Raw genomic sequence first — 12,750 nt, forward strand, 5'->3', positions numbered from 1 at the left:
CACAGTAATGGCAGCTTCCAGATTAGTGACGGTGGCTTTAGCTATAATTTCACGACTGCAGTCGTGAAATTATAGCTAAAGCCACCGTTCAGAGTCTGAAGATGACGATTTGTTGTTAGAATGTGCAATGTCTGCAGTTGAAGCTGAAATGGATATATCTAGTGGCGAGCACAGCAAGACAGTCAAAAAAATGAGGAGTACACCATGCCAAGATACCGATCAAAGGACTTTCAGGAGCATTTTAGATTAAAATGTCAATAGTTTTGCTATTCAATCTCAAAACTAGCACCTTTAATAAGAACAATAATTCAAGAGGATAATGTCCATTGACAGTGGAGAAAAAAATATTGTGCACTCTCTACTGCTGAAAAACTGCACTTTTCTTTCCTAATTTCATGCCAGTAATTAGGCCATACAAATTGAATTTCTTTTTATCACTGAAAAGGACTCAGAGCTATTGGTCATTCGACAGCATGTGACCTTTAGCCCACTGCATTTTTGCCAATTTTCTTGACACTACAGCCTTCTGCTTTTAATTTCCATATTCTTGCAATTTCTTCCATACCTAGACTCTCTTCCATGGGTCATGCTATAATAAGTATTTGCAATTGTTCAATACTAACAATAAGTTACTTTAAATTACATTTAAAATTCTTTATAGTTTTCATTAAATTCAAAAAAATAAAGTGTGGCTATGATTAATTAACAGACTATTATGCAGTTAGTGTATTACGTTATATACAAATTATATATGTATACAATGCTTTGTAGAAACTTAACATGCATTTTCATTTTCAGGTTAGCTCACTATAAAAATTAAAACAAGTTTACTAGTCATGGCAAGTATACAAGTATACCAAAGTCTTTGCTTTTGAATCATTTTTTTTTTTTTTTTTTTTTTGATTTCCTCAGTTTGCAACCCACACATCTCTAGATGGGTGCCTGTACATTGGGACATGTGCCCTCCCTTTTCATCTTGGATGCCCTTTTCCTTTTCGAAGGGGGTCCCAGACAACAGAAAATTTGTGACTTAAGCCTATTCTGCAAATATTAATGAAACTAAGGAATCATTTGTCCATTAACCCATGCAACTTCATCATATGTTGAAAACAAGGAATGTGGTTTTGGTCAAGGCCAAGTTAGCCCTGAGTACAAACAGTTCCACCTTGTGGGAGCGCTGATCCAACATTGAATCATGGAGCTTCTTGCATATGTACAGTGCCCTTTTTTTATAGCTTGTGCCCCTTTTTGATAGTCTGCAGGCACTGCTGTCTCCAGGTATTTTCATTTGATTTATTAACTTATTAAAATTAATCTGGTCCATTCTGAAAGGATCAAAATGATCTTGTTTGAAATGTTGTTATTGTAATAATAATGTTAAGTGCAAGAAAATCCACGTGAAGCTACCATTGCATTTGCCATCATATTCATATTCATAATGCACATTAAATTTTTGCTATTAAATCTAAGAATTTCTTTTTGAATATAAATAAGAAATGGTGACTTTATGTAGCTCTAAAATATATGCAGGAGATGGGGCAAGACATTGTCTAATTTTTAATTTTTACAATTAACTTTTTAAATCTGGGAGAAACTCTCATTGAATACTCAATATTTAAGAAAATTGTCAAATGAATTCCATCTTGCTCTAGAGATGGAGTGATATAGAATGGTTCAAACTGAATTTGATAATGTTTGCTTTTTATAATTATAAAGATTAAACTATCAATGAAACAATATTTCAGGTTTATTATAAAAAATTTTAATACTATGGCAATTTATTTTTCTTGGAGACATAATGTGCAGATATGGTAAACCTTGTCCTCGTTGTCATCTTTACTGATACATAAGAATTGTATTCATTGGTGACACATTACACAGAATATCCAACTTTCTGTTGAAACAGAATGAATGCCTTCATTGTAGATATTTGCAGTCTCGAGAGACATGATGAAGTATGCAGTTATGCATAAAGTACATCATCATTATGGCTTCACTTTGTCTTCTGCTATTTTTGTTTTTTGTAATTTAACCACTCATCATATGGTGTAATTATACCAAAGGGATATTAAGGCATATGACAAATAAAACCTGATAGAAGTATTTGAGAGCATTGTTACTTTAACATTGCTTCAGATGACACCAATAAAAATTCTTAATTGCAAAACATAAGCAAATTGTATGTACCATACATTTTGCATAAAATCTTATGCTGATTATATACAGTGTACATTTTATACATACATATTTTTAAATTTTAAAAATGTAACAAAATTTATATAGAGAAAGAAAGCTGCTTGATGTTTTTATCAATGAAACCAAATATAAATGTTAATTGCAAATATAATTTCCTCTAAGCCACATACTAAGCATTTTTTGAGAAAAGCTACATTTCACATCAAAGCATTTATTACATGCACTAATATTGTATGAATGTCAAAAAAATAGAGGAAAACTGGGAAAAATAATTAAGTTATACAGTAAAATTGTAGAAATTTTAATAAAATTGCTTATTAATTTTACAATTATTGTCCTGGCAATTTAAAACTATACAATAAAAAAAATCTTGTCCTTTGTTATTTTCTCGAGGTGTAAGAGTCTTACAGCAGTCGGCCTTTTATTAGAGGTCGCTTGTCTGCCTCACTATGCAGAGCATTAAAAAACTTCTGGCAATGGCACATAATAAATTGACTCCACCATAAGACTGTTATTGTCCTGAGGTGTGAGAAAGGATAACAGAAAACTTTTTATTGTATAGTCTTAAATTGTTTATTAATTTTGTTGAAAAATTAGTTGTGTTTTACCAAGCATTATATGTATCTTATTAGAAGTTAATGCTTTAAGGTAGGGATGGGTAACCTTTTTATTTTTCTTGGAGACAATGTCATGGTTTGCCTGTACTAATTATTAGTAGAATCTGTTGAGAACAGTTTATAGCAAGCTAGAGTATTGTTGGTTATTTTGTTAGTGTGTCCTCCATTTAAGGGCCGCATTCAAGGGAAAAAGAGGAGAAAAGGTCGGTAAATCACAATTATTTATTCATATATAATTATAAATTATCATAGGTATACTTATGTTTACACCAGTTACAGAAGCTAGATTAATATATTGGAAAAATTCGGTTAAATATTAGTCACTGCTAGTTTTAAATTAGTTTTGATGTGTCTGTTAGCCAGTTTCTTGTTTTAATTTTTACTAAATTCATTGTGGGAAAAACTATTCATATAAAAAATAATGTTTTAATTTTTGCCGCATACTTCCTTATGCTGGGAAATTGATATATTTATTCGTATTTTTAGCGAGGTGGGCAACCCGTGGCCCAAGGGTTGCAGGTTGCCCATCTGTGCTTTAAGGTCTCAAAATGATGGTAACTGCTTAGTACCAGATCTGATATGGTTACCTTTTCAAACTTGTAAAAGAACACTTGGAGAATGTTTTTCACATAATGAGAGATTTAGGAATGTACTGCAATTACTTGAGCAACAATTGGACTTTTGGGGCCTCCCAAAATAATAGTTATACCATAATTTGTGAAAAATATAGAAAAGCACATCTCTTCTATCCAACTTTTCAACATTGACAAATAATACTTAAACTAAATACACACATTCCACTATTTAATATAAACTTATATATTTTATTTTAAGTAAACCATTCAAAATGCAAATATTTACATAGAGAAACTTTCATCTCATTCCTGTAACATTACTCATTTTTATTGTAGAAAAATAAGTCATGTTGTAACATCTGTATATATTAATGATCAAAATGCAATAAAAATCATTTTGTCAAACTTGCTGTAATGCTTTTGTTACAGTACAAAGTTAAACAATACAAAAATATGTCATCCATATAAAAAATGTAGGAATACTTTTAAATGAGTAATTAGTGTCGTGGACAAAGTGATTTAAAACATCACGTGGGCACGGTATTTAAAATATATGCATTTTTTCTATTGGAATGTCAGATATGTTTATATGTGTGAGCGTGCAATGTCATAAGGTTTGTGCTTAAATTCAACTTCAAAATACAGTGCCACTATTGCCACAATATTTTTTCAGCAGAAAAGCATTGCATTTACAACATTATGGCATTGCACGCTTCATTAATGTTGAGTGCAGAATGATTGTATGTTGATTTTACAGTTCGTTTGCCTGTACTAATAATTAGTACAAACTGTTGAGAACAGTTTATAGATCAACTGATAGCAAGCTAGAGTATTGTTGGTGTGCCCACTTGTTAAACCTGATAATTAAACTACTGTATTTAGACTTTGGATGCAGACAGAGGTTAAACAGTGGATATCTTACAAAAAGAATCCTCTGGAAAGAAAAACTATATGGCCAAGAAAAATTTTTTATGGTATAACCATATGGAAATAAGGACCCAGAGTGACGTGGCCCACAGATTGATCATAAGACAGTAGCCGTGAGTGTTTTCCACTGCCCAGGCCCAGGGAAACATCTTTCCAGTCATGGAATGACCAACATATAATAAAATGGAATTCATTCCTGAAAAAGAGAGAAAAATCATGTGCCAAAAATGAACATTGCACAAAAAGGGAAGCTGGAAAAGAAGCTTACCGGGAAAGAAAAATGGTGATCCATTCCACCAGTTCAAAACATCACAGATAATGTAGCACATACTTAAAAGAATGAAACTCATGCTGCCTGTTGCCATTATGAAAGAAACAGACCTGAAAAGAGAAAATGGATTAATTAGATTTGAGTGCAAATGAAAAATTTGGTAGTTTATTTTCATTAAATCATTACTCTAGAGCAGTGGTTCTCAAAGCGGGTGCTGCGAAATTTTTAAATAATTAAATTTAATACTTTAATTTCATTATTTTAAGTAATTTTAATTAAATAAATAATTAAAACAATTATAAAGAATGAATATTGGTTTTTTTCTACTAATCTTGTTACATCGCCACTTGTCTCAATGACTCGGTAATTGGCGATACGTAAATACTATTAAAAAAAAAAACGAACTAGTTACTAGTTGTCTGTTCTTCTGTTCCTGCAGCGAGTAGAAGTGCAATATAAATGCGTTGAATGCAATAAGTAGTTGTTTTTATTATTGTTATATGTTCAGACAATAACAAGAAAGCATCATATACAAATATTTTTCTTCTTTACAACAAGAACAAATAAATTATTAACTTGTAATTAAATTTTATAATAAAATATTGAAGTTAATTATGTCGTTCAATATCATGAATAATTTTTTTCATTAAAAAAAGAAAATGTGAAGATTCTAATGATCAAGAAGTGGTTACTGGTAGCAAAGCTAAGGAATCAATTAGCACTAGTAAATCATCAAAAATTCAGAGCTCATTTTATCAGATACCTTTATAATAATAACTTTTGTTTTGAATATTTTTGTGTTGTTTGGAAATAAACTTACGTACTTTGAAAAAAAATAAAAGTTTTTTCATCCTTCATATCTTTACTAACCATAAAAAAGCAAATAATAATAATAATAATAATAATAATAATAATAATAGGGGTGCCGTGAATTTTATTTAATAATTTCAGTGCGCCACCAGACAAAAAAGTTTGAGAAACACTGCTCTAGAGGCTCTGCCTCCAAATGTACAGTACCTCTAGTTTCAATAGCAATTACACAGAGTATTATGAAATCATTTATTCCATAATACTCTTGTGGAATTATTGTAATCTATATATATATATATAATCGAGACGAGTTGATAATAATAATAATAATAATAATCAGTGCAGAGCCCAAACGGTGAGGAGTTAAAAGTTGAAATTTGGTACACAGTTATGGTACGACATGAGAACACACACTAGGAAGGGATTTTTCGAAATTCCTCCCCACGGGGGAGAGGGACAGGATTAAGGCTTAACACTTCCGTCAACAATGGAAATATCAACAATGGAAGAGTTAAGAGAAAGTGACGTGCAAGATGCAGATGCAGTTTTTTCGTTTTTGCGGTAAATCGAACATATTTTTAGACCCATCTAAAAATTCTCTAGTTAGTCTGGAAACAGGGGTCCCAATTCTTGCATTCTGTGAAAACGGGTAAGGTTGACTACAACATAATAATCTTAATTTTCGCTAAAACGGTTAGGAGTTGAAAGTTAAATTTGGTACCCTGTGTACCAAATTTCAAGTACCAAAGTGTTAAGTAACAATGGAAGTGTTAAATAACAATGGAGGACAAGAGAAAGCGACGTGCAAGATTTATGGGTGCTGGAGGAAAAAAACGAAAAAGAGTAATATGTTAGAACATACTCGATTTTCAAATTTAAACAGATTAGTTCGGTTTTTCTTGACTTTTCTTCTTTAGAACATTCGATGAAAATTGAATGATATAATCAGAACACGTCGTGAAAATCGAACAATATTAGAATATTCGATTTTCAAATTCGACTTTTCTTTAGAAATATTTAGTTTGTTGATGAAATTACTCTTTTTCTTCTGTGACTATAACGTAATAATCTTAATCTTCGCTATCGTTGCTTTTGCCCAAGCAATGCTGGGCCTACCTGCTAGTTTACAATAATTCTTTGCTGTAAATAAGCTAATATTGTTTATGGTTTTGTCTATATACAATCTACTTAACAGAGCATCAGACAATGGAGCATGCTTCTACATTCCTGATTTTCTTCACTATATTTTACATACAGTGGACAGTAGAGTGTCTGTTTAAATGAATCCCATGGCAGTGGCTTTTTTAGAGCAGCAGTTGCTTGAGGATGATTTATAATGGTTATCTTTAATCTTATGGTAGGTTACTCTCTACACCACAAACATTAGGTAGTGTAGTGTGATTGATATGCAATAACCTGCACTCAGCAGAGAAATATATTTCAACAAATACTATAGTACAATACATTCATTTTTCTTTATAGTTAGTTCACTTCCATGATTGCACAATATATATGCACAGAAATTTGATAGAAAATAATTGTCCTATTAGAGAACATTCAGAAATTTTCATGATGATGATCTCATCTTTTCAGCTATACTATGAAAAATACTATATTTACTGATGATTCAATAAAATTAATGACGTAAGTTATATAGAGCTCCGAATACACAAACAGGTGAAATTACTCAAATACCATGGACAACCCACCTGGGTGACATTGTTACTTTGGTCCAGGGTGTTTTCTTAAGTGGATTTGACTAATTATTTGCTTATTTTTAAGACAAAAACTTTAACTGTAACTGTACTTAAAATGTATTGCTTGCATGTCCTAGGCCAGATGTGTCAAACTTATTTAAACAACGGGCCATTAATGCGACTGGTAAGATTCATGCAGGCCACATCACATTAACAAATTTTCTTAAAATTATAATTTGAAGTGAGAATGCAGGAATATAGATAGGGCAATTAAAACACATTACGTGGTTCAGTGAATTAAATTCAACAATATATAATAGCTATAGTATTGCTTTTATTTAAACATTTCACCAGAAACTTGCCAGTGCTATCTTCCTACTTCTAGTTTTCTAATATTGTATCTGGATTCAAAGATGAGAACAATCTAAATTATGGCAGATAGATGTTTATCAGTTAATCTTGATCTTCAAGCTGTTTTATTTAATTTCAGAGCATTGTGGCATGGGCCATGAAAAATCACAATGGGGGCTGCCAGTTTCACACCCATTCTAGGCCATGCAATTTTAAACTCTGAGGATAATTAATACCTCTAAGTAGATTTTATGTTACAAAACTTCTTTTTTCGTCTAATTGACAAAAACATCAGAGAACTCAGAATTCATTCAATGATGGGACAAGTTCAAAGGCAATTAGAAAGCAGGCTCCAAAACAATTACTGTGCAAGCATGCAGTAAGACTATTCTTTTGCTTATTTTTATATTTATGGAAATGATTAAAGATGGATACCATTTATCTATTCTACATACAATAGTTAGCTTAAAAATACAAAATAGAAATAGCAGAATGGGGAATTGATGGATCTTCACAAAATTTTGCTATGAATAGTCTTAGATATAGATTATTCATAAAAAAACCAGTGGCAGTCGAAGGGGGAAAACAAAGCTGCTTATCTACAAGTCCACTGTTTTCAAATATTCTAACTGATATATGAACAAGTAGGCAAAAACCCTTAATGATATCTTGCAAGTCAATAGATTAAATATTAAGTTATAAATGACAATAATTTATATCAATTCTAAAGTTTAAGCATTCTACGAATATTCAAGTCTAATGCTTCTTGTAAAAGTTCATATACAGTGGTGCCTCGTATAACGTACGCCTCGAATAACGGACGCTGCGGACAACGGACTTTTCGGTATAATTGGTGACTGTCCCATGGGCGCGTTCTTTAATAGCGGTCGCTCTGCGTCTCCACTACTATGGGAGTGCGCTGCTGTTTGTAGGCATTTAGAAACAACGGTGAAAGAAAGAAAGATAACGGCGCCCGCACTATCAATAGTATCACAATGGAGGAATCTATAATTCTAAAATATGAGCTTTTAAAGGCAAAAGAAAGGTCCCAATTGTAAAATTTAACCATAAAATGGATTATTTGTTGAAAGAGCATTCAAAATAGCGTCGAAAAAAAATTCGTAAAAACACTTGCATCATTGTGCGCGCTAACTCGCGCTTTCACAATTTCTAAATTTTCATTCATAAAACCATATAATGGACTCGGAAACGAAACTATATGAGCCATGGAGGACGCCATGTTGCTTTCCACCGTAAACTACTGCTACAAGCGGCTGTTTTTGCCGTTCCACGGCACACGCTCCCACCGGAATTTAGGAGCACATTCCGCAGGAATTTTTAAACGGATGTCGCTTGCGCAGAGTTATGCGGAGGAATAAAAGAACGCACCCCATGTTCATTTTTTTAATGATACAGTAAGGTTGTTTTATGCTGCGGAACGAATTAGACATTTTAACATGTATTTCTATGGGAAAATGCGTTTCGTATAACGGACGTTTCACTTAACGGACGTGCACCTGGAACGGATTAAGTACGTTATATGAGGCACCACTGTATATATATTATATATATATATATATATATATAAATAATTACATAGGTTTTCATTTAGTTTTGAGAACGAGTGGACAAAGGTAGTATGTTACAAAAATAAGTTTCTATTACGAAGTTTGATCCACAAAACAGTGTCATTTAATTTCTGAGATGTTTGATGGTGGTATATGAGATGACATGTTACACCTTCATCCACTGATAGCTAGTTTGCACTTCACAACAAGATGTAGATTGATAATTTATATCTGTTACTAGAAGTAAACTATCAAAAATATCTTGAGTGACAATAGGAAAAATGTAAATAAAGTTTCTTGAAAATGACAGCAGGAGACATATTTGGTATCAACTAGTTTGCACTGCAGGCTTTGTGGCTTGCAAAATCATTTGCTACTCAGTTCAAAAGAACTGTTGAATATTTCATCAATCTCTGGTCATATTATTGCTTACAAAACAGCAGAAATGAGTTTTTTTTTGTCAAATGTTCAACAGTAAAAGTTCATTGTTAAATTTTTTATTAATGCTTGTTAATTATTTTATCAGAATATCAAAATCATTCACACTGGGAACATGAACAATTTGCAGTATGAGTCTCTTTCTCATAACAAGATATTCATGTGAAATTGAACATGTGTATCACTTTGACTAGTGATTTTTCACAAACTTTTGGAGATCATAACTTACAGTCCAGTTTGTTGCAGAAAACTTGTGTGATTAGGTATACTGAATACTTAGATTGGATGTCACACCAACAGTTGTATTAACTCAAGTAAGAACTTCAGATAAAGAAATTAAAAGAAATATTTTAACGCCTCCTTATCTGAAGTTCTTACTTGGGTTAGAACTTGTCTGATATAGCATTATTAACTAACTTGCATTGCCAAACTAAATTCATTCAGTCACCATTGATTTGATCTCTGATGAAAATTAGTAGGCCCAACTTTCTTTGGATCATGTGCACATGGGAGTATGTTATAAGTTCTAAATTTATATCTGTTACTAGAAGTAAACTGTAAAATTTTATGATTGATCATCATAGATGTAACAACATTTAATTAAACAATATATATATTTGAAAAAGGAATAAGATTTTGCCAAAAAAGAAACATGTAGACATTTATTGATTTTTGTCAACTGTAGTCATTTTGCAAATAAACAGTTGAAAATTATCTTTTTCTGAATGATTGTTAGACTCTGACAGTTGCATGACATCAGTGGCGTAGCATAGTGGGGGTGGCAGGTGCGGCTTGCCCCGGGCGGCACTTTAAGGGAGCGGCAAAATTTCACAATAAATAATAATAATACCTAAATAAGGGGACGGCAAAACTTTCCTCTGTCCCGGGTGACTGACACCCACGCTACGCCACTGCATGACATAATTCTAAAGGAGGAAACTGAACCAATGTTGTATCAAAAATGATGGTATTGACTACAGCTGTTTGTGCAGATTTAAAGAACATGAAATCTGACCTTAACAATTCATCTCATTATAGCTAAATTAACTCACTGTTAAATGAGCACTGCAGTCTGACCCTACTGGAGATACTAATAATGACTATTTTACTCATTATGTATTTACAATGTTTTATAAAACCATCTCTACCCTCAAAATTAAGCTTTTTGCCATTTTATAATATTTTAGTTAAAAGGACTTTTTATATTTTAAAATCATAACAGATGGCACCAGGAAAGTTAAACAACTCTTTGCTGGATTTAGATAAGATTACTTGAAAGTGTGACAGAGGTTTTAATGGCTAAATTATCTTTGGAAGCAGAAATTATAATAATAGATTGTATTAAAACATGTTGGTTTTAATACAATCTACAATGCTCTGATGTGTACCAGCTCTGTAGTAATCATTACTCAAAATAAGAAAAAAAATATTTCTAATACTATAAAAGTTTTTAAAGCATTTTGCAGAATATCATACCAATTTTGTCCCATCTTTAGATGATGCAGAACGTACAGAAATACAATATGTATGGATTTTGTAGTTTCTTATCAGAATGACTATATATGATGAGATTACAAGACAAGCCTTAATCGTTAGCATTATACTTTAAGGCTAAAACTAATTAAACTCATTATATTATTCATCTGATAGCAAATTAAAATGAAGTTTGTGGTCTATTGTCAGCTCTGCATCATTGAAATGGTAAGAAATTGGAAAATACATGATATATTCTGTATTTCTTCAACCAAAATAGAATGTTTTATTAAATTTTCTTTAGTAGCTGTATTTTATGTTTATCAAGTGGTAGTCTCTTTAATCCGATTAACGGTAGACTGTCTCACAGCTAAACAGGTTTAATAACTCTTTTATTGGCTTTTTACATATGCATTTCAGATCAGTGTTATCATTCCTGATCCCTCCTCAGTGCTTTAAGTTCTTCATATACTCCCCAACACCCATACAGCACTCTTCAAGTTCTGTTTACATATCCATTTATCAAGAAGATAACACTGATCCGAAATGCATATGTAAAAAGCCAATAAAAGAGTTATTAAACCTGTTTAGGTGTGAGACAGTCTACCGTTAATCGGATTAAAGAGACTACCACTTGATAAACAAAATAGAATGTCTTACATGCACAGTTGTCACAAGTAGCCTACATGGTGCACCAACATCAATTAAGTATTTAATGATGTAGCATTAAAAATACAGAACATAGAATTAGAAAGAGAGCTGTCAAATATTAGTTTTAAACTTGAAAAGATTTCAAATCATGTCAATCTTAGAAACATAGCAAATAATTTTTATACCATTCCTCTGCTGATACTGTTTTTGAAAATGTAAAAGTCTCACAAAAACAGCTTAGTGTATGGATGGGAAATGATCAATATTATTATTGATTTTCTTAAGTACAGCATGTGTGACTATTACAATTTAACTATTACATTTTTATTTTAAGAAATCACAAAAATTTTATTTTATGTAAAGGGTGAAAGAATTTTTTTGTTTTTACTAAAAGATGAGATGTCTTTACCCCAGTAGTTTTCAAACTTTTTGTTCTATGTCTTATTTGCTGGTAGATATATTTTGCATATTTACACTTCTGCATTTTAATAAAATGGGGTTCACCTTTGCTGTTGTGGCTTAAGCTAAACAGATTCCCTGCTGTACTTTGTACCAGGACAATCCTCCACTTTCCCACTTGAAAATGTGTATCTGCTCTTATAGTCTCAAGATAATAATCCAGCTTCTGTCTGCTTACAAATATGTTCTGAAATGTGATCTTTGTTGATATATTAAAAGTTATATAAGTTTTACTTACCATAGATTTTTGTTGACAGGTATCCATCCCTCATTCTTCGAGCATTTGCACAGAATTGCGGCAACAGTGCCCTGACATTAGAAAATTTAGATTTTTAGTCATGTGTTGCTTCTCAAATATCAAATTCCAACACACTTACCGTTAAAATGCCCCAGAGCATCCACCGCATCACTCTTGGCTTCCATTCTTTATAAGTTAGTAAAATTTTTCCTGCCTGAAATTTAATGAAATTATTAAATGTTTGTTGAATAAAACTGAAAAGTAAAGTTATTTACCTGCAATCCCAAAAAGACCAGAAATATGGAAGTCAGGCATCCCAGTAGACCTTCTGGATCATAGACAATTCCAAATTCATTGTTTGGATCATAAAGTTTCTACGAATGAAAAATTTAATTGTATTGTGAATGAAGAGTTAAATAATTGACCAACTAGTTTTTTAGACAAAACAATAAATGCATGATACAGCTAGTCATCTTATG

General features: G+C 31.9%; 1 protein-coding gene across 2 annotated transcripts in view; it reads right to left on the reverse strand.

Moving 5' to 3' along the window:
• Positions 1–3,616: 3,616 nt before the first annotated feature.
• Positions 3,617–12,750, reverse strand: part of Hgsnat (Heparan-alpha-glucosaminide N-acetyltransferase) — a 47,440-nt gene continuing 38,306 nt past the window's right edge. For both annotated transcript variants that reach the window (XM_067262025.1, XM_067262030.1), the window contains exons 13-17: positions 12,547–12,645; positions 12,411–12,485; positions 12,272–12,342; positions 4,584–4,696; positions 3,617–4,511 (exon numbers count right to left, since the gene is read on the reverse strand). In XM_067262025.1, coding sequence (XP_067118126.1) covers positions 4,336–4,511; positions 4,584–4,696; positions 12,272–12,342; positions 12,411–12,485; positions 12,547–12,645 — 534 coding nt within the window. In that variant the 3' untranslated portion in view covers positions 3,617–4,335. The remainder of the gene's footprint in view (positions 4,512–4,583; positions 4,697–12,271; positions 12,343–12,410; positions 12,486–12,546; positions 12,646–12,750) is intronic.

This window comes from Centruroides vittatus, unplaced genomic scaffold (genome assembly GCF_030686945.1).
Source record: "Centruroides vittatus isolate TY-2023 unplaced genomic scaffold, ASM3068694v2 contig_1032, whole genome shotgun sequence".
NCBI lineage: Eukaryota > Metazoa > Arthropoda > Arachnida > Scorpiones > Buthidae > Centruroides > Centruroides vittatus.